Source organism: Phyllobates terribilis, unplaced genomic scaffold (genome assembly GCF_046119375.1).
Source record: "Phyllobates terribilis strain yellow unplaced genomic scaffold, ASM4611937v1 Scaffold_7__3_contigs__length_470593459, whole genome shotgun sequence".
NCBI classification, from domain to species: domain Eukaryota; kingdom Metazoa; phylum Chordata; class Amphibia; order Anura; family Dendrobatidae; genus Phyllobates; species Phyllobates terribilis.
Window position 1 is genome coordinate 250,788,775 of NW_027362767.1, and position 26,756 is coordinate 250,815,530.

At 47.0% G+C, this 26,756-nt stretch overlaps 1 protein-coding gene across 8 annotated transcripts in view; it reads right to left on the minus strand.

Annotated features, from left to right (window-relative positions):
• The window catches only part of KCNT1 (potassium sodium-activated channel subfamily T member 1), a 324,143-nt gene that overhangs the window by 159,918 nt on the left and 137,469 nt on the right, over window positions 1-26,756 (minus strand). For 2 of the 8 annotated variants that reach the window (XM_073640234.1, XM_073640236.1), the window contains exon 1: window positions 6,753-7,390. The exons of 5 other annotated variants lie outside the window; for them this stretch is intronic. In XM_073640234.1, coding sequence (XP_073496335.1) covers window positions 6,753-6,901 — 149 coding nt within the window. In that variant the 5' untranslated portion in view covers window positions 6,902-7,390. Of the gene's footprint in view, window positions 1-6,752; window positions 7,392-26,756 lie in introns of those variants that run through there. One more of the 8 variants, XM_073640232.1, reaches the window with a different exon arrangement.

Below are 26,756 nucleotides of genomic sequence, written 5' to 3' on the forward strand. Positions count from 1 at the left end.
CATACAGAATAATGGCCCCATATATTACTTCATACAGTATAATGGGCCCAATATATTGCTCCATACAATATAATGGTCTCAATATATTGCTCCATACAGTATAATGGGTCCGATATAGTACTCCATACAGTATAATGGGTTCAACATAGTCCTCCATACAGTATAATTGGCTCCATATATTACTCCATATAGTATAATGGACCCATATAGTGCTCCATTGGGTAAAATGGGCCCCACATAGTGCTCCATAGAGTATAATGGGCCCCTTATATTGCTCCGTAAAGTATAATGAGCTCCATATAATACACTGCTCAAAAAAATAAAGGGAACACCTAAACAACAGAATATAACTCCAAGTAAATCAAACTTCTGTGAAATCAAACTGTCCACTTAGGAAGCAACACTGATTGACAATCAATTTCACATGCTGTTGTGCAAATTGAATAGACAATAGATGGAAATTATTGGCAATTATCAAGACACCCTCAATAAAGGAGTGGTTCTGCAGGTGGGGACCACAGACCACATCTCAGTACCAATGCTTTCTGGCTGATGTTTTGGTTACTTTTGAATGTTGGTTCTGCTTTCACACTTGTGGTAGCATGAGATGGACTCTACAACCCACAGAAGTTGCTCAGGTAGTGCAGCTCATCCAGGATGGCACATAAATGCGAGCTGTGGCAAGAAGGTTTGCTGTGTCTGTCACCGTAGTGTCCAGAGGCTGGAGGCGCTACCAGGAGACAGGCCTGTACACCAGGAGACATGGAGGGGGCCGTAGGAGGGCAACAACCCAGCAGCTGGACCGCTACCTCCGCCTTTGTGCAAGGAGGAACAGGAGGAGCACTGCCAGAGCCCTGCAAAATGACCTCCAGCAGGCCACAAATGTGCATGTGTCTGCACAAACGGTTAGAAACCGACTCCATGAGGGTGGTATGAGGGCCCGACGTCTACAGATGGGGGTTGTGCTCACAGCCCAACACCGTGCAGGACGCTTGGCATTTGTCACAGAACACCAGGATTGGCAAAGTCGCCACTGGCGCCCTGTGCTCTTCACAGATGAAAGCAGGTTCACACTGAGCACATGTGACAGAGTCTGGAGACGCCGTGGAGAGCGATCTGCTGCCTGCAACATCCTTCAGCATGACCGGTTTGGCAGTGGGTCAGTAATGGTGTGGGGTGGCATTTCTTTGGAGGGCTGCACAGCCCTCCATGTGCTCGCCAGAGGTAGCCTGACTGCCATTAGATACCGAGATGAGATCCTCAGACCCCTTGTGAGATCATATGCTGGTGCGGTTGGCGCTGGGTTCCTCCTAATGCAGGACAATGCCAGACCTCATGTGGCTGGAGTGTGTCAGCAGTTCCTGCAAGATGAAGGCATTGAAGCTATGGACTGGCCCGCCCATTCCCCAGACCTGAATCCGATTGAGCACATCTGGGACATCATGACGCGCTCCATCCACCAACGTCACGTTGCACCACAGACTGTCCAGGAGTTGGCGGATGCTTTAGTCCAGGTCTGGGAGGAGATCCCACAGGAGACCATCCGCAACCTCATCAGGAGCATGCCCAGGCGTTGTAGGGAGGTCATACAGGCACATGGAGGCCACACACGTGGAGCCTCATTTTGACTTGTTTTAAGGACATTACATCAAAGTTGGATCAGCCTGTAGTGTGTTTTTCCACTTTAACTTTGGGGGTGACTCCAAATCCAGGCCTCCATTGGTTAATAAATTTGATTTTCATTGATGATTTTTGTGTGATTTTGTTGTCAGCACATTCAACTTTCTACAGAACAAAGTATTCAATGAGAATATTTCATTCATTCAGATCTAGGATGTGTTATTTGAGTGTTCCCCCAAAGTAAAAGTGGAAAAACACACTACAGGCTGATCCAGCTTTGATGTAATGTCCTTAAAACAAGTCAAAATGAGGCTCAGTATTGTGTGTGGCCTCCACGTGCTTCTATGACCTCCCTACGACGCCTGGGCATGCTCCTGATGAGGTTGCAGATGGTCTCCTGTGGGATCTCCTCCCAGACCTGGACTAAAGCATCGGCCAACTCCTGGACAGTCTGTGGAGCGAGACATGATGTCCCAGATGTGCTCAATCGGATTCAGGTCTGGGGAACGGGCGGGCCAGTCCATAGCTTCAATGCCTTCATCTTGCAGGAACTGCTGACACACTCCAGCCACATGAGGTCTGGCATTGTCCTGCATTAGGAGGAACCCAGGGCCAACCGCACCAGAATATTGTCTCACAAGGGGTCTGAGGATCTCATCTCGGTACCTAATGGCAGTCAGGCTACCTCTGGCGAGCACATGGAGGGCTGTGCGGCCCTCCAAAGAAATGCCACCCCACACCATTACTGACCCACTGCCAAACTGGTCATGCTGAAGGATGTTGCAGGCAGCAGATCGCTCTCCACGGCGTCTCCAGACTCTGCCACGTCTGTCACATGTGCTCAGTGTGAACCTGCTTTCATCTGTGAAGAGCACAGGGCGCCAGTGGCGACTTTGCCAATCCCAGTGTTCTGTGGCAAATGCCAAGCGTCCTGCACGGTGTTGGGCTGTGAACACAACCCCCATCTGTGGACGTCGGGCCCTCATACCACCCTCATGGAGTCGGTTTCTAACCGTTTGTGCAGACCCATGCACATTTGTGGCCTGCTGGAGGTTATTTCGCAGGGCTCTGGCAGTGCTCCTCCTGTTCCTCCTTGCATAAAGGAGGAGGTAACGGTCCTGCTGCTGGGTTGTTTCCCTCCAATGGCTCCCTGCACATCTCCTGGTATCTGCTCCATGCTCTGGACACTGTGCTGACAGACACAGCAACCCTTCTTGCCACAGCTCACACTGATGTGCCATCCTGGATGAACTGCACTACCTGAGCAACTTCTGTGGGTTGTACTGTAGACAGTACCTCATGCTACTTTACCTCTAGGGGTGAGAGCAATGGCAAAATGAAAAAGTGACCAAAACAACAGCCAAAAAGGATGAGATCAGAGAAATGGTCTGTGGTTACCACCTGCAGAACCGCTACTTTATAGGGGGTATCTTGCTAATTGCCGATAATTTCTCCCAGTTGTCTGTTCCATTTGCACAACAGCAGGAGACATTGATTCACAATCAGTGTTGCTTCATAACTGGACAGGTAGATTTCACAGAAGTGTGATTGACTTAGAGCTACATTGTGTGGTTTAAGTGTTCCCTTTAATTTTTGAGCAGTGCATTACTCCATACAGAATGGCCCCATACATTATTCCATACAGTATAATGGGCTTTATATAGTGCTCCATACAGTATAATGGGCCCATATATTGCTTCATACAATATAATGCAAAAAGTCAATAGTAGCCAGCTTACCCTGATCGTAGTTTCTCCTTGGTCCGATCATCTGCCAGGGATCCGCACGGAAATGAGGGAGGAATACCCTCCTGCAATCTCTAGGTCTAGAAGAAAACCTATATGGTTGAAACACGTAGTCTGTTCCTAGACAGCTGTGTCCTCTATACTGCCATAAAGTGCCCACTGTATGTACAGTACAGACCAAAAGTTTGGACACACCTTCTCATTTAAAGATTTTTCTGTATTTTCATGACTTTGAAAATTGTACATTCACACTGAAGGCATCAAAACTATGAATTAACACATGTGGAATTATATACTTAACAAAAAATTGTGTGAAACAACTGAAAATATGTCTTATATTCTAGGTTCTTCAAAGTAGCCACCTTTTGCTTTGATGACTGCTTTGCACACTCTTGGCATTCTCTTGATGAGCTTCAAAAGGTAGTCACCGGAAATGGTCTTCCAACAATCTTGAAGGAGTTCCCAGAGATGCTTAGCACTTGTTGGCCCTTTTGCCTTCACTCTGCGGTCCAGCACACCCCAAACCATCTCGATTGGGTTCAGGTCTGGTGACTGTGGAGGCCAGGTCATCTGGCGTAGCACCCCATCACTCTCCTTCGTGGTCAAATAGCCCTTACACAGCCTGGAGGTGTGTTTGGGGTCATTGTCCTGTTGAAAAATAAATGATGGTCCTCCATACAGTATAATGGGCCCCATATAATGCTCCATACTGTATAATGGGCCCCATATAGTGCTCCATACAGTATAATGGGCCCCATATAATGCTCCATACAGTATAATGGGCCCCATATAATGCTCCATACAGTATAATGGGCCCCATATAGTGCTCCATACAGTATAATGGGCCCCATATAGTGCTCCATACAGTATAATGGGCCCCATATAATGCTCCATACAGTATAATGGGCTCCATACAGTATAATGAGCCCCATATAATGCTCTATACAGTATAATGGGCTCCATATAATGCTCTATACAGTATAATGGGTCCCATATAATGCTCCATACAATATAATGGGCCCCATATAATGCTCCATACAGTATAATGAGCCCCAGATAATGCTCCATACAGTATAATAGGCCCCATATAATGCTCCATACAGTATAATGGGCCGCATATAATGCGCCATGAAGTATAATGGGCCCCATATAATGCTCCATACAGTATAATTGGCCCCATATAATGCTCCATACATAAAAAATAATCAAATACTCACCTCTCCTCGTTTCCCCGCTGCTCTAGTCTCCTCAGCGTCTTCTGACCCTCTGCACTGCTCTACACAGAGGCCGCGCTGTAGAGACGTCACAGAGCTCAGACGCAGAGGGGGGATGATGGGAGAGGCAACGTCAGCTGATGCTCCGTCCCATTATTGCTTTCAACTGTATCAGCATCCAGGATGTGGAAACAGTTTAAAGTACGATGTGGGGGGAGTGCCTGTGCTGACACCGGGCCCCCCCCCCCAACTCGCGTGCTTCATAGCATGCCGGTGTCCCTGATTCTGAGTGGGCCCCCTCCTTTGTCCACGGCCCCAGCACGTGCGCCATTTATTTTTTTCTTGCGGATTTGAACATTCAAAGTGTATTTAAAATCGGCAGAACGTCAATTATTTCAACCTGTATTTTTCGCAGCGTTTCTTCTGCCAACACTCTAATATTTGCAGCAGATTTTTCTGAAACCAAACAAATTCTTCTGAAATTTCCATAAGGCTCCCGAATACAGGGCCGCCCTCCTGGACTTAGCACAACCATTCCCTTCTTCTAATATTACAGGGGTTGTACAGGATTAGAAAAACATGGCTGCTTTTTTTTTGTCTAGAAACAGCACCACCTTCGTCCTTGGGTTGTGAGTGGTACTGCAGCTCTGCTCCATTGAAGTGAATGGGACTGGGCAGGTGTGGCGCCATTTTTGAAAGAAAGTATTCATCCAGTGCCAAGTCGAAAACTAAATTAACTTTGTTAAAGGCTTTATAATAACTTGTTTGCTTTTCATTAATATTTGATAAAGTTAATGGCGGCGAAAATAAAGTGATGTGAATGTTGGTTGTGCTCCAGGTATTTGCAACTCATGAATGATTCATGGGCATTAAGGTGCGAGTGTAGAAATTAAAGGGATTGTACAGGTTTTTTTTTTGTTTGTTTGTTTTTTTACAGAAAGAGCGCTCCTCTTGTCCATAGGCCTAGTTTGGTATTGCAACTAGTCACTTAAGTGCAGACAATCTGCTTAATATCGACAGCTGATCGTTGGGGGTCTATCAACTCGGGACTTTACAGAGAGCTTAGGAGGAGCCCCTAGATCCATCCAATGGATGCCCACTGATTACAATGGTGGGAGTTGTTCTCCAGTGCCTGAAACTGGACTCTTGGGTTTGCGAACTTAATGCCACTACATCCCAAATATATAATGTTGTACCAGTTGTATGCAATCTATGGGGACACTACAACCCCCAGCATGCCCTAAGTTAAAGAAAAAAGAAATACAAATCCATGTATATGCAACAAGTCCGGATCCGGATCCCGCACGGATTATGCAATGCTGCTGCTGTCCCGCTCCGATCTGCAGTGAGATTACAAAGTAACTGGTGGGGGATCGGCACCATTTCACCGTCTGATCCACGCCCGCCTGCTGTTTTGAAAGAATGTTTCACTCTGGGCCAAAACCTCCCGCAGGTAGTCCCGAAAACACCAGGAGCATTCATGATCATCCCATCAATATCCCTCCAAAAAATACATCATTCTTTTTTATCCCAAATGCCCAATTTTTCACTTTTTTTTTTTTTTGCATTTTTGGAAAAACGAGACCTTTCCTTAAATCATCCCAAATTTTGCAGATCCTAAAGAGTTAATGACAGCGATTGTGCAGGCAAATAATGGGGAATGGTGCACCTGGAAACGCTTTACATTTTGGGCAGCGCCGGGAAAAAATAAAGGCGCAGTAATGACGTCTCTAGGACTGCGGTCATTGAATGGAAGCGGATCTGACCGGACGCGGATTAACTCTTTAAATCGGGGTGCCACGATTATGGGCCGCTACGTGCTTATGTTGGCGCTATCCACCAGGGTGTACAAACTTCATGGGGCGCCACGTATTTACACCATGTGACTCGAGCCATGAGCACAACCTGCTAAAATAACGAGCACTGCAGCACCAATCCTGCAACAACACGGGCATCACTGGCACAGGGTGTGGGGTGGCATCCATCTACTACTCTTCCCATCATCCATTCATTTATGTCTCAGTGATCCGACAATCCCGATAATGAAATCCTGAGATGCTGCATTACGGGCATCAGCCGGCATCCATGCATAGCATACCCGTATATGTGCCCACATGCACCCCCCACTGCCATGCACCAGAAGGAATACATGTATATCGGGTAGGAGAGGTACCTCTGCCCTGCATCACTTGTCAGGGACCCCATAATTCGAGCCGGTAGCAGGGGGCTGACTCCAATCAGGTCTTCCCTTGTAATTGGTGGGACGATTTTGGAAGCGGTGCTGATCTCGGAGGGAGAATTCTTCATCTTGGCTCTTGCCATCTTCCCGGCTGAGGCTGCACTTCCTCTTGTCTCTTTAACTCACATGCACAGTGATCATACTGCATGCAGTTCTGTACTGCAGGCTGGTACCATCATATTTTATACTTCTTCCCCGCTCCCCGCCAGCAAATGGTACATTCCTCTTCTCTCCGTGGATTTCAGCGCAAGACGCCTGAGTGGGGAAATAGATTTACTCGGTGGCGAAGGGGTAGAGGAGTCCGACGCACGGTGATGGAGGCGCCGCACATCTCACATCCTCCGAGATGCTGCACACAATCCTACATCTAGGAGATGCCTCCCGTCCATCCGTCGCTTCCTCCTCCTCCCCTGTAAACACATCTCTGTCCCCATGCAAATTCCTGCACCTGGTTACTAGCCGCTACAGTAGTCACCATTTAACCCTTACACGAACAAGCAATTTACGTTTTTTTGTTTGTTTTTTTTTCCTCCCAGTCTCCCAAGAGTTATAACTTTTTTACTTTCTTTAATTTTTTCCCCATCAAGGGCTTGTTCATTGCAGGACGCATTGAATGACGCCATTTATTTTACCATATTATGCATTGAAAAATGGGGCGAAAAAATGATTTTGCAGGGGCTTGTTTTCATAAAGTTAGTAAAAATGACCCAGTAATGGCATTCTTTAGGTCAGTAGGATTCCGGTAATACCAAACTTGTAGAGGTATACACACATACATACTATATATATATATATAACAAGTCAAAACTTTATAAAACCCAAAAAACAAACAAACTTTGATTGCGCCACACCTTGTTTATTCCTCTGCCCATGGAGCAGTATAAGGGGTTTTTCTGTGCGCCAGACTGATGTTTTTTTTTTTTCTTGATACATCTTTTTGATCACTTTTTATTGCATGTGTTAGGGAGAAAAGTGCAGAACCCAAAAAAACAGGTTAATTAACTTTATATTCTTATATCGGACTTTTACAGACACGGTGATACCCAATATGTTTATTATTGTTTCTTTATTTTTGAATTGGGAAAATTGGGGAGATTTAAACTTATGTTTTTTGGTTTTTTTTTATTTCAATATTTTTTAATACTTTTGTTTTCAATTTTCGCTTTATTTTTTAATTCCCTTAGAGCCTGAGAACTTGATTCTAAGATCATTTAATCACAATTTTGTAGAACATATCAAAATTGACATTCTGCTATGAAGCAGAGTCACAGGTTGAGCTTCATAGAAGGACCAAGATGGCAGCGACAGGGGTCTTCAGAAGGTCCCCCGTAAGACAATGATTATGTTGTGTGGAGTGCCGATGAGACCCAGGACACATGGGCACCAAACCAGAGATTGGTAGTGTGTCACCCCAGGCCTGGATGCCACAAATATTAAAGGCTGTGTCTGAGAGCAGGCGGGAGGTTCCCTGGATAGGGACAATTAGCATACAGCACCTCCTGTCCCAGGCCAGTAGGGGGAGCTGGCTGCCCCTATAAAAGCTGGAACTGAGGGCAGGGTTAGGGAGAACTGGACGACCTAGCTCAGGACTGAGACTAGTCCCAGAGAAGGAGGGACAGTTCAGCTGTAGCCAAGGAGTCCGTGAGGCAGAGGAGAAGCTGCGAGCCAGGGACAGAGGCGACGAGAGCTGGTCCTGGCTGAGAGAATCACTACCGGACATTGGGGTCCGAGGCTGTCAGGGTTGTAAGCCCGGCAGCAGAGAACCAACCCGCGAGGGATTTTAGGTCCCTTGGCCTAAGAAGCCTGGAGGCTCCGCCACACAGAGGGACCAGTACAGCACGGAGAGGCAAAAGGTACCCAAGGCCCGAGTCGCAAGCCATACAGGAAAGTACACGGCCAGCTCAGGGACGTGGGCTATCACACCACGAAAAGGGGGATAGTCAGCAAGGGCAGAGAGAGAATGGTAGGCCTACCCACTCACCCTGACCAGTGAGGCTCGCCCGAATGCTCTCAGACACCCAGGCCCATTCCTACCCAGTACTCCTGTTGTGTCATAAGTAATACCAACAATAAAGACCCTGGACTGTTTGAAGCGGACGCAGAACTCTTATTATTGTGGCCTGCACTATCACCCCCAGCATTCACATATGCTACCCTGAGGCTACACTCTTCCCGTTGGGAGTTGTCCGACCCCTGTGTTGCACACCAACATCAGCCTCAGCGGTCTGCCTTGCAGCGGCGGTCATCCCTGACCGCAATCCACGGGTGGCGTAGTCGGACATTCATAACTCTACAATCAGATTGCCACCGCATTTGGTCTGACCACCCTGAGCCACGGAGTCGGGTTGCCACTACTACCCCCGTCATCGCATAGAAGCCCGATTCCGGGTGCCCCACGGCCCAGGGGGCGAGTCAGTAGCAGCATCTAAATGGTCACCGCTGTTGCATCTGCCGGGTTTGGCGCGGGTTCAGCTCCTGAGCCTGCTCCATACACCCATATGAGATGTAGGACACACTATTGTGTTTGGAAAATGGTTAAAGGGGCACTCCAAAATCATGGAAATAGGGAAATTATCTAAACACACGTATTCACCCTTGGTTTAGCAATGTCAGTCGGATGTATATGCTGCGAAGAGTTTCTGGTGTATTCCTCCAAATGTATACAATGACCACTGCACATGCCTGTTTGTTCCATTCACTTCAATAGGTTTCTGGGAACTCCTATAATAGTCAATAATGGGGCTGGACACAAGATGGGCACATATACGTGTATACTCTGCATGGATGCCAGGTAATGCAGCATCTTTTTCACAGCTCAGAATGCAGATGACTGAATTATTGACATTGTCGGAGCACTAGGACGCAAATTAAACGATGGTTGGGTTATGTTACATGGCTCACGTCACATGGTGCAAATACATGGTGCCCCATGAAGTCTGTATATTGGGCGCCACACTGACGTATATTATACCTATATTTAATACCAACATAAGGATGCAGTCGTCCCTCTAGCTCCATAATCATAAAATCCCATACACATCAGGTCCAATATCATAGGATGATAATCACATTGACTCTGAGAGGTGGTAGCTACACATGTCTGCTGGATATGCCATAAAATGTATGCGATGAGAATACCCATAAAAAGAGAATCGCCACACAGACAAAAGTGGCCAGCTTCTGCTTTTATTTTAATCCAACTGCACCCTGAATATTAAGTTTTCTTTTCTTTTTTTTTTTTAAATCTGCCATATGGTTCCAGAGAAATGAGCCAATTTTTATGGTCTTTACCTTGGGGGTGGTGCTCAAAGGGTAGTTATGCAAAGCAGCATAAAGACCCACCCCAGAAGATCATGTGAGCCACGCCCTCTTAGTAAAGACTAGAATTTGGCACTAAATAAAAAGGTCCATATCTTTGGAGCTGTATGGTGACTTTAAAAAAATGTAATACTTGGGGAAGCAGGGAAATAAAATAAGAGCAAAACCCGACCCCTGATGTCAGATCCCCTTTAATGTATAGTTATGCAGCTATTTCAGAGCTAAAGATGGTTTTTATCACAGCACCTAACTTACCATATTACGTCCATAAGTCCAAATACAGAATATGAACAGGGGCTGTAAAAAGTGGTTTTACCACTATGATTTTTAAGAAAGCGTTTTAAACACAACGATGATTGCAGCATGTACAGTTGCGCTTTTTCCAGAAACAGCGCCACTCGTGACAGTGGGCTGTCTCTGGTATTGCAGCTCATTCGCATTGAAGTGTAAGGATATGGACATGCTGCCCACGTTTCCCTCTTGAAGAAACAAGTTTATTGTAAAATTGCAGAAAAAATCCAGCTTGAAGAATCCCATAAATAGCAAATTTATTAGAAAACCATTAAAAAGTGATGAAGTAACAGCATAGTATTCACAATCCCCACGAAGGGAGGTTGTCATTGCCTTGCAATGACTAGAGACCTTGTGGTCAGAAACGCATCTGCCCACTTCATCATTTCTTAATGGTTTTCTAATAAATTTGCTATTTTTTATGGAATTCTGGAAGCTGGATTTTTTCTGCAATTGACTTGTTTTCCTGCTGCGCTGCTGGCTTTCCGTGCGTTGGATTCCTCTATTGGTGACTTGACAGTTTTTTATTGTTGTAAAATGTTATGTGATGCAATGTGAACTGTGATGTATAGTGTGACTTGCAATGTGAGTTAAAGGTGTTAGCAATACTGATAGTGTGTGTAGTTTGACAATAGGGATAGTGAAAATTAATGGTTGGTACTAGCCCAGAATGGGAGGGGCTGCGATGCAGGGAAAATGACAATTTCCAGTCAGATAGGGCCTGGAGTGCATAGAAAGAGGACGTTAGGTCCCATGTGAGCAGTGCCCCATACTGGGGTGTCCCTAAGTGAGAGGAGACCGAAGGAAAGAGATAGCGAGATCCAGAGCAGAAGTGACTAAGAGTCGGAGTGACCTTCCAGAGATGGGTCCTGTGAAAGGACACCTAGCAGAAAAGTCCCTAGCTTATAACTCTTGAAGCTAATTGGCCTAAACAGCACTGAGTACGTGAGAAGAGTAAAAGGCCCCGGGCGGGAGTTCCAGAACGTCAGCGTTACCGGCCATACTTGCTCCTAAAGAGAAAAGAAGATGCGGAACCGCGGGGCAAGTAAATGACTCTTGCTAAGCAGGACTGTAGTGTCAAGCTAGGTTGTGGTGAAGTAGTCGGAAACAAAGGACCAATAGAAAGGGTAAAGAGGAAAGGTGAAGATACAGAACAATAGAGAAAAAAAGGAAACTGTGGAAAATGCTACATGTGTTAAAGGAAACATTCATAAGACTGTGTGCCCGCTATCTCCTGTATATATTCCTTACCAAGTTCCTGTTCAGTAAAAAGTTTAATTTTAAAAGGGGGTCTCACTCACTGAACTGTGGTCCTGGCAAACCAGCAACATCGGTTACATGAGGCCTGCACGGGCGTAGCGCCCTCACAACACAAGTCCACACACTCAGCCAGGATCCCCACTTACACTGTGTGCAGAATTATTAGGCAAATGCGTATTTTGATCACATGATACTTTTTATACATGTCGTCCTACTCCAAGCTGCATAGGCTTGAGAGCCAACTACCAATTAAGTAAATCTGGTGATGCGCATCTCTGTTATGAGGAGGGGTGTTGACTAATGACATCAACACCCTATATAAGGTGTGCTTAATTATTAGGCAACTTCCTTTCCTTTGGCAAAATGGGTCAGAAGAGAGATTTGACGGGCTCTGAAAAGTCCAATATTGTGAGATGTCTTGCAGAGGGATGCAGCAGTCTTGAAATTTCCAAACTTTTGAAGCGTGATCACCGAACAATCAAGCGTTTCATGGCAAATAGCCAACAGGGTCGCAAGATGCGCGTTGGCCAAAAAAGGCGCAAAATAACTGCCCATGAATTGAGGAAAATCAAGCGTGAAGCTGCCAAGATGTCATTCGCCACCAGTTTTGCCATATTTCAGAGCTGCAACGTTACTGGAGTATCAAAAAGCACAAGGTGTGTGATACTCAGGGACATGGCCAAGGTAAGGAAGGCTGAAAAACGACCACCTTTGAACAAGAAACATAAGATAAAACGTCAAGAATGAGCCAAGAAATATCTTAAGACTGATTTTTCAAAGGTTTTATGGACTGATGAAATGAGAGTGACTCTTGATGGGCCAGATGGATGGGCCAGAGGCTGGATCAGTAAAGGGCAGAGAGCTCCATTCTGACTCAGACGCCAGCAAGGTGGAGGTGGGGTACTGGTATGGGCTGGTATCATCAAAGATGAACTTGTGGGACCTTTTCGGGTTGAGGATGGAGTGAAGCTCAACTCCCAGACCTACTGCCAGTTTCTAGAAGACAACTTCTTCAAGCAGTGGTACAGGAAGACGTCGGTATCGTTCAAGAAAAACATGATTTTCATGCAGGACAATGCTCCATCACATGCATCCAACTACTCCACAGCGTGGCTGGCCAGTAAAGGTCTAAAAGAAGAAAAAATAATGACATGGCCCCCTTGTTCACCTGATCTGAACCCCATAGAGAACCTGTGGTCCATCATAAAATGTGAGATCTACAGGGAGGGAAAACAGTACACCTCTGGGAACAGTGTCTGGGAGGCTGTGGTGGCTGCACGCAATGTTGATCGAAAACAGATCAAGCAACTGACAGAATCTATGGATGGAAGGCTGTTGAGTGTCATCATAAAGAAAGGTGGCTATATTGATCAGTAATTTTTTTGGTTTTGGTTTTTGCATGTCAGAAATGTTTATTTCTAACTTTTGTGCACTGATATTGGTTTACCTGGTGAAAATAAACAAGTGAGATGGGATTATATTTGGTTTTTATTAAGTTGCCTAATAATTAGGCACAGTAATAGTTACCTGCACAAATGGATATCCTCCTAAGATAGCCAAATCTAAAAAAAAAAACACTCCAACTTCCAAAAATATTAAGCTTGGATATTTATGAGTCTTTTGGGTTGATTGAGAACATAGTTGTTCATCAATAATAAAAATAATCCTCTAAAATACAACTCGCCTAATAATTCTGGACACAGTGTATATGTAACGGGCCAGAGTGCAACAGACAAGTGCTTCACCCAGGGCTACCGCCCCATGCCATGTTACACTTGGCGTAGTCGGCAGGCTCGAGTCTTGCAGCTGGTAGAGCAAAGCGATGAGGGGGAAGACTCGAGGTATGCGGAAGATGGTGACCGCTATGCAGCCTAAGATGGCGCCATGCATGGACTCTAAAATGGCGGTTAGTGGCACAGAACAACAAGAAGGTCCTACCCATTGTGAGTGTAGAAATAACAAAAGGCTCAAAGCAAGTGGAGGAACAGAGAGTGCCAGGCTACTGCGGGGACTGACCGTTGCTGTAAAGTGAAGTGGAAAGAAAAGGCCTGCCCAGCGAGGTGTGACCCACGAAAACAGGCGGAGAAGATCAAGAAATGGGATGGTGAGTCAGAGAAAACCAGAGAAAGGCGGAGACATAAAAGGCCTCAAGAGACTGAAGAGACGGTGCCATTTGTGGGTTGGAAGAGCAACAGTGCGGAGAAATGATGGCAAAAAAGGTAGATGCTGCTGGCATGAGCGCGTCGCATGCAGAGAAGGTTAGATGGGGCGATTGCGGCAGCTGATGGCAGCCGTGACAGAGGTGGTGAGGCCCGGTGCCCTGATGGAGCAGTAGGAGATCAAGCACTATGCCAGCGGTGTGGCCAAACGCTTAGAGGCTCTGCGGGCCCAGATACCCGGAGGTTCCCCTTCCAATTCCGGAGATGCCCCAACCAAATCCGGAAGTAATCACCAACCCTGGGTACACACCTCTTACCCATCAGGAGGAGTGGATCGGGGGGCGGTGGTCCGAGCAAAGAAACAGAGGGAGCAGTGGGTCCGTGCCCAGCTGGACTGTCCCAGTGGAGAGAAGCTTGCCCAGCGGATGACACAGGGGTTGGTCGTATACTTTGACCACGAAAGGGGCCTCGGCTTCCTCATACAGAAGAACACCTTGAACAAGGTGTATGTGAACGCTAGCTTCATTCAGCGCGGTCCCAGTCTTCAGCCTCGGGAACGTGTCTAGTTCCTAAAGAAAGACGGGCTGCGAGGCTGGTTTGTGATCGCGGTCTCCCAGATCAGTTCAGTGGTGGAAGGGATACCTCCATCCATCCTCATCAAGAGGCGGTAGCACCTAGGGCTGCCACAACGGCAGGGGCTAGAGTGAGTAACCACATTGGGGAGGAGACTACATCAAGCCTCTGTGGGCCCTCGATGGGAAAAGTCTATGGGACTGCCAGAAGTAGCGGCCAATCAGGTTGTGGTGTATGTGGCTCAGGGAGCCCACTCTGCGGTCTATGTCAGGAGAATGGAGGCCAAAGAGACCTGGGTCTGAGCACCACCAGTTGGAAATCCATGTTGAGTTAAAACAAAAGGATGGATTATGAAGTTGGACTCGCGACATTGTGCCTGTTGCAACTCTGACCGGAGCAGTTTGAGCGTTCTGGAAAGCTACTGTCCAACGGGTCTACGACCCACAGATTCAGGACTTCCCCATGTTCATGGTCACAGATGGCCAGAGTGTGTGCTTCCCCTTCCCAGTTTTGTTGCGCCTGCTGCGCACTACCCTGCTGGATTAAAAAGTCACTGCAGCCGCTGGCGGGTCCTACTCCCTCAATCAAGGACTGAATCTTATCTTGTAAGTTAAATGTCTCTAAGGGACTGTGTGCCTGTCACGTGAACAGGACTGTAGCTGAAAGGGCTGTGCCTCCATTTGTTGAATGTTGACTTTAAAGACTGTGTCCCCGTGTTACGGACTGATGGAGAACAAATGGACTGTGCAGGCGGTGAAAAGGTCTACCCTTACAGGGACAGACTGTATTGTTGATTTAAGGACTGTGGTTCAGTAACGTTAAGCAGAACCCCATGCACTGGCGCCGGGTTAGGAAAACAGTAACATGGACTCGGATGGTCGTAAGTTCTAGGGTCCTAACTGAGAGGACTAGCTCACACAGATCAGAAAGAGACGTTTGCTAATTTAAGTATTGTTCATGAGAGAGGTTCAGAAACATTGGTGTTAAATGGTCTAAGTAAAGTGCAGGAGAGAGGTTTGACTTCCATTATAAAGGTCTTGGTGCTGGCTTCAATTAATGATTCTATGTTATGTGCAGGAGGACGTGCTGGTGTCCTAATGATTAGGTTCTGGATGTCCGAAAACGGCCATCATTAAAGAAGGGGAAAATATAAGGATATGGACATGCTGTCAACGTTTGCCTCTTGACTTGTAATGTGTGTTAAAGGTGTTAGTTATGCTGATAGTGTGTAGTTTAACAATAGGGATAGTGAGAGTTAATGGTTGGTACTAGCCCAGAGTGGGAGGGGCCGAGTTGCAGGGAAAGTGACAATTTCCTGTCAGAGTGAAATAGGGTCACAAGTGCATAAAAAGAGGACCTTAGGTCCCATGCAAGCAGTGCCATATACTGGGTGTCCCTATGTTAGAGGAGACCGAAGTAAAAAGATAGCGAGATCCCGAGACTAAGAGACGGTGTGACCTTCCCGAGACGGGGCCTGGGAGAGGACGCCTGGCCACAAGGCTCCGAGTTTATAACTCTTGAAGGTAACAGGCCTAAACAGGATTGAGTATGTGAGACGAGTCAAGTGTCCCGGGCGGAAGTTCCAGACCGTCAGCATTACCGGCCATACTGGCACCCTAAATGGAAAAGAAGACACAGAACTGCGGGGCGAGTACACGACTCTTCCTAAGCAGGACTGTAGTGTCAAGCTGGGTTGTGGTGAAGTAGTGAGAAACAGTGGAAACAGAGGAGCAGTAGAGAGAGTAAAGGCGAGGATAGAGAACAATAGAGAAAAGAAGGAAGGAAACTGTGGAAAATGCTTTGAGTTGTAAAGGAGACGTCCATAAGACTGTGTACCTGCCATCTCCGGTTTATATTCCCTACCAAGTTCCCGTTCAGTAAAAAGTTAAATTTTTGAATGGTGGTCTCCCTCATTGAACTGTAAAAGACCTGGTCCTAGTCAACCAACAACATTGGTTACATGAGGCCTGTATGGGCGTAGTGCCCTCACAGCACAAGTCCACACACCCAGCCAGAACCCCCACTTTCATGTAACCGGCCAAGGCGCAACAGATGAGTGCCTCACCCATGGCTACTGCCCCGTGCCACGTTACAGAAGTAGACGCTTTAGAAGAAGGTGCCAGCACTCTATTGTCCCGGTGCCTAGGCTGTTGGTAATGGTGTTGGGCAGCAGGCACTGGTCAGGGACCAATAAAGTTTATCGTTTAATCTCTTTAATGCCGCGATCAATATTGAAGGTATTTGTCATAGTAGGGGCATAATTTCTTCTGGCAGCGACCTGCTCGAAACATCAGCCTATTAGGCGGTCAGTCCCACAGTCAGTGACTGGCGCAGCAGGGCTCATACTCCACAGTCGCTCCATTCAATTTGGGGACTCAGGACCCCACGTTCTTGTGATTGGAGCAACCCAAACGATCAGCAGCTTATCAACTATCTGCTCGATGTGGGATAAGCTGCAGTCTTGGTACATCCACATTAAGCACATGGGGCTGAAGGACAGCAAGCTGAGATCTTGGAAGTACAACGGACATTATATGATAACGTGATACAGTCCTCCGTCAGACACATACAGATTCCTAATATCACAGGGATCAGAACTGAAACTACAGTGCTCAAACTAAACCCACGTGTTCTGCATTCACCTCATCAGGGGACAAGTAACCCGCCGTGCCCATGACGCACAGGATGAGAGGCCCATTAATGTGACCCCTGACCATACACATGGGTATATTTGAGCAGCTGGGCCCTTTATAACCCCCTCATCTGTTCTTCTTGGTCTTTGAAGAACCATTTGCAGGGGCGTCACTATAGGGGGTGCAGAAGAGTGAGCCTGAGGGGTCCCAATAGGTCTTTCTGCTCCAGGCCACTAGCATCAGAAACAGACATTACACTGGCGCCCGTCTGATAGGCAATAGTTGCCCATTTACATCTGAACCCATAGAGACCCCATTACTGGGTCCTCAGTCCCCAGATATCCTACTACCCCAACATTTGGCCCAGTGTCTTGTAGTGGATGATTGATCTGTCCTGACCTAATGAAAATCAGACCCTTAAATTCAGAGTTATCCTAAAAAACAGACTTCCACCCAATCCCAATATTGATGGTCACATGTACATTACTATATACTTCACTAACCAAAAACAGAGCAAGAACACCACCAAAAGGTAAAAAATTATAATAAATAACGACTCTTTAACCCCTTAAAGATGCAACATTTTTCATTTTTGCATTTTTGTTTCTCCAAAAGCCATAACTTTATTTTTTTCGCCAGCATAGCCATTTGAGGGGGAGGGGACCGGTGGTGCGCCATAAGACAGGAAGGTGTTTCTTCTGCGGGAGAAAGGGACATTTTATTGGGGGGTGTCCATCCCGTCCCTTGCAGGGTGAAGAGTCGTCGGAAAACTGTTGATCCCAGGTTGTGTGGTGGACGGCAATCTGGGAGTAGGTATTTCGTCCCTAGGTTCGTCTCAGTTTCTCGTACCGGCGGAGGTGGTGGTGGGTACGAGAACTGAGAGGATATCTGTTCTTCTGGATAGTGGGGCCGGGGCTAATCTGGTTGATGCTCGGTTTGCCCGGGTTCAGGGTATGCGATTGAGTGAGTTGGCTAAACCCATCCCCATATTCTCGATCGATGCCAGGCCTCTCGGTCAGGGAAGTTTTTTGCAAGCTGTGCATGACGTAAAACTTCAAGTGGGGGCGATACATAAAGAACTGTTGTCTTGCTACGTGTTGGAGGGTCTTCCCACTCCTATAGTGTTGGGTCTTCCTTGGTTAACTAAGCATAACCCGGTTATTAATTGGCAAACCAGAGAGATAAACCAATGGAGTAAATTCTGTAATAAAAAGTGCATGAACACGGTCATCGGTGCGGTTACTCCTTGGGTCTTACCTCCATTTCTGGCGGACTTTGAGGATGTATTCTCGGAGAAAGGGTGTCAGGAACTACCTCCTCATCGCGAGTATGACTGTTCTGTAAAACTGCTCCCTGAGGCCAAGTTACCTAAAGCTAGGTTGTATAACCTTTCTGGTCCTGAGAGGCAGGCCATGAAGGATTATATTTCAGAAAGTCTGGCTAAGGGGCATATTAGACCTTCATCTTCACCGGTGGCTGCGGGGTTCTTCTTTGTGAAGAAGAAAGATGGAGGCCTACGCCCTTGCCTGGATTTCCGTGAACTTAATCGGATTACGGTCCGAGATCCGTATCCGCTCCCACTTATTCCCGATCTCTTTAATCAGATCGTGGGCGCCAAATGGTTCTCTAAGTTGGATCTCAGGGGGGCGTACAATCTGATTAGGATGAAGGAGGGGGATGAGTGGAAGACGGCGTTTAACACTCCGGAGGGGCATTATGAGAACCTTGTCATGCCATTCGGTCTGACTAATGCCCCGGCGGTGTTCCAACACTTTGTTAATGACATTTTTCGCCGCCTGGTGGGACAGTTTGTTGTCATATATCTGGATGATATCTTAATTTACTCGCCGGATCTGGTGTCTCATCAGGAGCACGTTAGGCAGGTGTTACAGATCTTGCGGGATAATAAACTGTGTGCCAAATGGGAAAAGTGTGTGTTCGCCGTACAGGAACTCCAGTTTTTAGGCTTCCTGGTTTCAGCGTCCGGTTTTCGTATGGACCCTGGGAAAGTGCGGGCAGTTCTTGAGTGGGATCGGCCAGAGAATCTTAAGGCACTACAACGTTTCCTGGGGTTTGCTAATTATTACCGGAAGTTCATTCGTAATTTCTCGTCCATGGTTAAGCCTCTCACAGACATGACTAAAAAGGGGACGGATTTTTCTAGGTGGTCTGACAAGGCTTGTCAAGCATTCTCCTCCTTGAAAAAATGTTTTGCCTCGGCACCCATACTCATTCAACCGGATGCGTCACAGCCATTCATTGTAGAGGTAGACGCTTCCGAGGTAGGGGTGGGAGCAGTATTGTCACAAGGTTCGTCCCCTGGTAAGTGGCATCCGTGTGCCTTTTTCTCTAAAACATTGTCGTACGCTGAGAGGAATTACGATGTCGGCAATAGGGAACTCTTGGCCATTAAGTTAGCTTTTGAGGAGTGGCGCCATTTTTTGGAGGGGGCAGTCCATCCGGTCACCGTCATCACCGATCACAAGAACCTGCTATATCTGGAGTCCGCGAAACGTCTGAATCCCAGACAAGCTAGGTGGTCATTGTTTTTTACCAGGTTTAATTTTGTCGTTACATATCGTCCTGGGTCAAAAAATGTAAAGGCGGATGCCTTATCTCGTAGTTTCCCTGGGGCCGGGAATACAGACGACCCGATTCCTATCCTTCAGGAGGGGGTGGTGGTTTCGGCAGTATGCTCTGAGCTGGAGGAGGAGGTATTGGAGGCTCAGGGGGACGCCCCTGTTGGACCTCCGGGGAGACTGTTTGTTCCAGATCAGTTGCGACAAAAGGTGATCGAGGCACACCATAACTCAGTTTTTGCAGGACACCCGGGGAGTAGAGCAACTGTGGATCTCCTCTCGCGTCGGTTTTGGTGGCCTAACTTACATAAGGAGGTGGTAACTTTTGTCGCGTCCTGTGGGGTTTGTGCGCGCTCTAAGACCTCACATACCCGTCCGTCTGGGGCCCTCTTACCTTTGAAGATCCCGGAGCGTCCTTGGACTCATCTGTCTATGGACTTTATTACGGACCTCCCTCCGTCTTCGGGTAAAACGGTCATACTCGTTGTAGTGGACAGGTTCAGCAAGATGGCACATTTTATCGCTCTTCCGGCTCTCCCTAATGCCAAAACTCTTGCGCAGGTGTTCATTGGGGAGATTGTGAGGCTTCACGGGGTACCCTCCGAGGTGGTGTCTGATCGGGGGTCTCAGTTTGTGTCCAAGTTCTGGAAGGCGTTTTGTGCACGGCGGGGTATGCATTTGTCGTTCTCATCGGCTTTTCATCCTCAGACCAATGGTCAGACGGAACGTATGAACCAGAGCTTGGAGACATATCTCCGGTGTTTTGTGTCAGAGAACCAGGAGGACTGGGCTTCTTTCTTACCTCTGGCAGAGTTTGCTCTTAATAATAGGCGGAGCGAGTCCACTGGTAAGTCCCCGTTTTTTGGGGCATATGGTTTTCACCCCCAGTTTTGTACTTTCAGTAGGGGGGGCTCTTCGGGGGTTCCTGAGGAGGAACGTTTTTCCTCATCACTCGCTTCAGTATGGAGAGGGGTGCTGAAGAATCTGAATACTATGGGGAACCGATACAAACGTATGGCTGATAGGAGGAGAGTGTCTGGTCCGGACCTAAGTGTGAACGATCGGGTATGGTTGTCTACCAGGAATATAAAACTTAAGGTTGCCTGCTGGAAACTGGGTCCCAGGTTCATCGGGCCGTACAGAATCAGTTCTATTATTAATCCGGTGGCATTCCGTCTTGACCTCCCCCCTACGTTTAAAATTCACAACGTGTTCCACAGATCGTTGCTTAAGAGGTATGTGGCGCCGGTGGTACCGTCACCTTTACCTCCCCCTCCAGTGGTGGTCAAGGGTAACTTGGAGTTCCAGGTATCGAGGGTCATCGATTCACGCTTTAATCGCCGGTCCCTTCAGTACCTGGTTCATTGGAAAGGGTATGGTCCTGAGGAGAGGATGTGGGTTCCTGCGTCGGATATTAACGCAGACCGATTAGTTCGGGCCTTCCACACGACTCACCCGGATAAACCTGGCCCTGAGGGTCCGGAGGCCCCTCGTAGAAGGGGGGGTACTGTCACGGGTGTGTCGCCACGAAGATCGTCACGATTACACAGCCTGACTTCTCGCAGCTGACTTTTTGGTGCTTTGTGTTTTTCGGCAGTGAGGGAGTTAATTCTCTCTCTCTCTGTGCTAGACGAGGTCCAGCCTCGCCCAGCTGCAATCAATGCTGCTGTAGTGAGACTCCTTCAAATGCCTGCTGGTCTGTTAGGGAAGTGTCGGTGAAAGCATTTCATGCAGACTAACAGAGCGGATCGTGGTATTTGGAGTTTCAGAGATAAGTGTATTCGGAGAGTTTTTTCCCTTCCTCGCTTTATCATTTATCTCCTTTCCCGTTGGTGTTCCCTCTGTTGTAGTTGTGTAGTTTTTGTATGCAAGGTGGTTTTGGTTTTTCCCTTGTACTGTCTCGTTCGTCTAAGTACTGTGTGTGGGCATATTATTATTTGTCCCCTTTTGTTGTGATCGGGGTCCTTCTCAGGACTAGATTACTTAGGTGCAGGGATCCTCAGGAGGAAGGGGTTACGCTGGCGGCCTGGACCTCTGTACCTTTAACAGTACCTCCAGGTTGAGGGATTAGCCAGGGCCCCAGCTTAGGGTCAGCTTAGGCCCCCTACCTCCAGTATACAGAGACAGCGTGACAGTTAGTTCTATCTGACCTGTGTTTAGCTTCCCTCCTGACCTGAATTCTGTTCCCTTGCCTTCCGTGATATACAGATCACACACCACCTTTCTCTTCGGCTCCAGTCAGACAGTAAACAACTTTCCCACAATCTCCCTGGGGCTCTGCTAAACACTTCCTGTCTCCTGTGACTGTATTAACCCCTCTTGTTGCTTGATGCTTCTGGAGCACAATACTTCCTGTCTCCTGTGCTTGTGTTACTTCTAATAGTTGCTGGATGCTTTTGAAGCAACAGCACTACTTCTGCCTGTCACACTCTCCCTTCCTTTTTGAATGTCATCCTCGACACTCGTCTTAATTGGTCAATCTGACCAATTCTGAGACAGTGGTGAAAGTTGGATAACTTCATACACAAATTGGCATTGTCAAATTGGTATTACATTCATAAACAATGATAACAACCTATTCTTACAACCTTTTTCTTGTAGGACGCCTGTAGAAAATAAGCAATTAACACAAAACAATCAGCATCTCTTCAGCTGGAGCTTTTCGTACGTCTTCAACCAGCTTTCTCTCACTAGGCTTTAACAGTTCTTTGTTTCTACCAAGTCTTTTAAGGAAAATTAAAGCATGAAAACACGTCTTTCCACCAGGCAACATCTTCCATACTGCCTCTCGGTGGTTAATACCACTCCAGTGGGCTTACCTGATCCGTAGGCAGAGATACCTGTTTCCAGTCGACAGTCCTTGGCACTTGACTCGGTTCACCAAGTGTCTCATACGTCAGCATCATTGGCCTCCTCACTTCTCGAGTCGACATCCTCCTGGTGGGTTGTTCCTTAGATACCACGGGTTCTTCGGTCACAGGAGTTTCTTCTGCCACACTCATTTCCTGTGCTTCCTCAGACGCTCTTGGAGCTGCCTCTGTAAGTTCCTGTACTTCTCCTGAATCGCCTGTTTCCTCACGGTCTGGTAATTCCGCTCCTCCTAAGCGGTCAGTCTCTTCAGGGACCGGTGTTCGATCATCAGATCTGAATTGGACTTCATCTGTACTCCTTGGTACAAACTCTGAAGCCTCGGGACTTAGTTCACTCTCCTGTGGATGGTACATCCCTCTCCTGAGGATGGTACATCCCTTTCCTTGCCGGTCCGAGAAATACAACTTTGTGTTCTTCTTATCTGAACTTTCAAGGTCACTATCCACCTTCGGCGCTTCAGTCTGTGGTGATCCCTTAGTCGATCTCGGACGATGTCGGTCTACTTTTGGGAAGTCTTGTTGTAGTGGGAGATAATCACAGGACAGTAGTAAATTCCGATGGACTATTCTGGTTTTCTTGTCTCCCGTTTTCAATCGGATTTCATACACTGGGCTGTCATCGGCTTTCCTCCTTACAACCACATACAACTTGTCTTCCCAGTTCGAACGAAGTTTTACTGGACTGCCTTTCTCATGTACGTTCTTGACTAGCACCCGGCTTCCTGGTGCCAATTCTGCTCCATAACATTTTCGATCATAGTACTTCTTACTCTTGCTCTGTCCTTGCGTAACCACTTTGGACGCTATGTTGTATGCCTCTGCCATCCGTTCCTTCTATTTCCGAACGTACTCCGGATACGTTCTGTAAGTCTCTGACACCGGAGTATCGAACATGATGTCGATTGGCAGGCTTGGCGATCGTCTATACAATAGGAAGAAGGGTGAGTAATCCGTTGCATCGCTCTTTGTACAGTTATAGGCATGTACTACTTTTGATAGAGAACTCTTCCAGTCTTTCTTCTCATCAGGTGTTAAAGTGCGCAACATCGACAATAATGTCCGGTTAAAACGTTCCACTTGTCCATTACCCTCTGGGTGATAGGGAGTTGTGTGGGATCTCTGAATTCAACAGTATTTTCCTAGCTTGGTAAAGAGCTGGTTCTCAAATTCTCTTCCTTGGTCATGGTGTAACCTGGTAGGGAACCCAAACCTCAAAGCAAAATTATTGAAGATCTTCTCTGCCGCTGTTCGACCCGCTTTATTGGTGGTGGCATATGCTTGAGCAAATCAAGTAAAATGGTCCATCATCACCAAGATGTATTCATAACCACCCTTGCTCATCTCGAGATGTACAAAGTCTATTGAGACCATCTCAAATGGATACGTAGTTTGGATGTTGCCCATAGGTGCCCGGGTTGATACGTTGGGACGTTTATCTCTCAGACACCCACACTCCCTGGTCACGTACCTCTCAATATCTCTCTGCATGTACGGCCAGCAGAGGAAATGCTCACGGATCAAGTTTGTTTCCTTTCCATTCCCAGGTGTCCCATGTTCTCATGGAGTTCTTTGAAGACCAACCTACGGAATACCCTGGGTAGTACCAGCTGCTGGTTTTGTCCTCCTTTACGATACAGGATACCGTCTTCACTGAGGTAGAGCTTTGTCCATTCTTTAACTAAAACAAATACCGTTGGTGACTCATTATCTCTCTCCCGTTTACTTGGAAAACGATTTTGGTCCACATAAAGTAGTATTCTACCAATTATCTGATCTTCCCGTTGTGCTCTATGGATTTTTCCTTTTGGTAGTTGTTGAATAGACAGGGGGTGATCTTGTTCTCTCACTTTTATGGTGGTTTCCATCGTCAACGGACACCACAATGGTGTGTCTTCCTCTTGATAAGCTTGTACTGCTTGGGTAGTGCTCTCTATGGCTTCCAGACTGACTTCCTCCGAGCATTCTTGCATGAACTCCTCAGGCTCTAGTGGCATTCTTGACAATCCGTCAGCATCCACATTGCATTTTCCTGGCCTGTACTTGATGCTGAAATTGAAGTCAGCTAGTTCAGCGACCCATCTCTGACCTGTTGCATTCAGTTTGGCTGTAGTGAGAATATAGGTCAAAGGGTTGTTGTCAGTGTATACCTCAAACTCTTTGCTGTAGTAGAGATAATCTTGAAATGGGCTATCTGTGAACGATTTAAATGCCAGGAACTCCAATTTTCCGGAATGTAGATGGTAATTCTTCTCAGCGTCTGTCAACATTCTAGAACCGTAACCGATGACTCTCATTTTTCCATATTGATGCTGATACAGGGCAGCTCCCAGTCCAACTTGAGAAGCGTCAAAATGAAGAACAAATGATAAGTTGAAATCCGGATATCCCAAGATGGGTGATTTTACCAGGTAGTCTACCAGTTCTTCCAATACCTCCTGGTGGTCTGCTGTCCAGAGAATTGTCTGTTGGGACGAAACAGTGTTGTTTCTTTTAAGCCCGATCCTACCAGTGTTCTTCTTTTCTCTGTGGGTGTTGTTGTCTCTGTCGTCCCCCCCAAGAAGAGGTATAGTGGGGCGGCAATCCTGGAGAAGTTCTGAACGTAGGTACGATAGTAGGAGAGGAATCCTAAGATCTGCCTCAACTCCCCGACAGTAGAGGGCCGCGTGTCTTTTAAAGCCAGTACCGGAGCGATTTTTGCTGGGTCCATGGTATATCCTTCTCCGGACACAATTTTCCCTAGAAATTGGACTTGTCTTTTGAACAGTTCACACTTCTTTGGGGTCAACTTAACTCCGTTTTGTTGATACCGCTGTAATACAGTCCTCACATGTTCAACATGCTCCTGGAAGGTTTTCCTGTGTACCACATTGTCATCCAAGTACGGCTCGCAGATATCGTCCCTCAATCCTTCTAAACATGTCTCTATGCTCCTCTGGAATTCTGCTGGAGCTGAACTGAGCCCAAACGGTATGCGGATCCACACATATAACCCCCATGGTGTGATGAATGCTGTCAAAGGTCTACTGGACTCTTCAACAAACCCTTGATGATATGCTTTACCCTGATCGAGGACAGAGAACCAGGTACTTCCTGATAGGCTATCCAGCATATCTTGAATATTTGATATCGGGTGCCGATCAGGTACTGACTTTCGGTTTAGTTCCCGGTAATCACAGCAGAGTCTCAACGTACCGTCCTTCTTCCTAACACAAACAATAGGAGAGGAGTAAGACTACTTCGATTTTTGGACCCAACCTCTGTTGATTAGGTCTTGTAAATATTCTTTCACTTCACGGTGTAATGGTTTCGGCACAGACATGTAACTTCTGGTTACTGGGGTCGTGTCTTTCAAATTGATTTTCAACTGCAACAATGGGATACAGCCTATATCAGTCATCTCTAGAGAGTGCATGACACTCTTTTCTCAGCATCTGTTTTGCTATCGCTATATCTTCAGCACACAAGTGTTCCAGGGTTACTGGGGGATCCCAGGACCCCGAGGTGGGTCGAGCAATTTCCTCCCCTAGGCAACTCCTGTTCCTTGGTGGGGAGACTGAATTCACAGTAGACCCCTGGGCCGGTCTCATACTGGCTGGATATACCATTTTAACGGTTTCAATGTGACCTAACAGAGTCTTTGGATCCAGTCTAATTTCGTGTTTCGTAGAATTCATCACCGGTACTGTCACTCAAGCAAACCCACCAGTAGGAATCGTAAGCACAGTCTCACCTTGAACTAGGCCTTCCAGAACTTCTGAGGAGTCTTTTGGCACGAACAATTTTTTCTGGACTTTTCTTCCCGGTTCTACCCGGACTCCACATCCCACCCCCACAATTCGGTTTGCAGGAATGATGGTTGGGCGCTAGCCTATCTTGACTTCTTTTAGGTCCATTGTATTCTATATGCGTTCTTTACTTTGTGGATCACATTTTCCACCACGGCATTGGGTATGGCAAGCGATGTGGCAATTGCGTCCACCACCAGCGTCTCTGACTTGTGTTTCGTGATGACCTCACTGATTACATTATAACCCAGGATAAGATCCTCTGCCACGTTTTGATCACTGCTCACAAGAAAAGGTACCAAAAGCTCAATGGTGTTGCTGTTACTCATGGCCCTCAGCTGGAAAGTCACTTCCACCCAGCCTATGAAAGGGATTTTGGTTTGGTTGATGGCTTTGCCTTGGAGTTGTTTTAGCAACCGAAGGCAGGTATGTGGCAGGTAAAAGGCTCGCTTGGGCTCCTGTGTCCCACA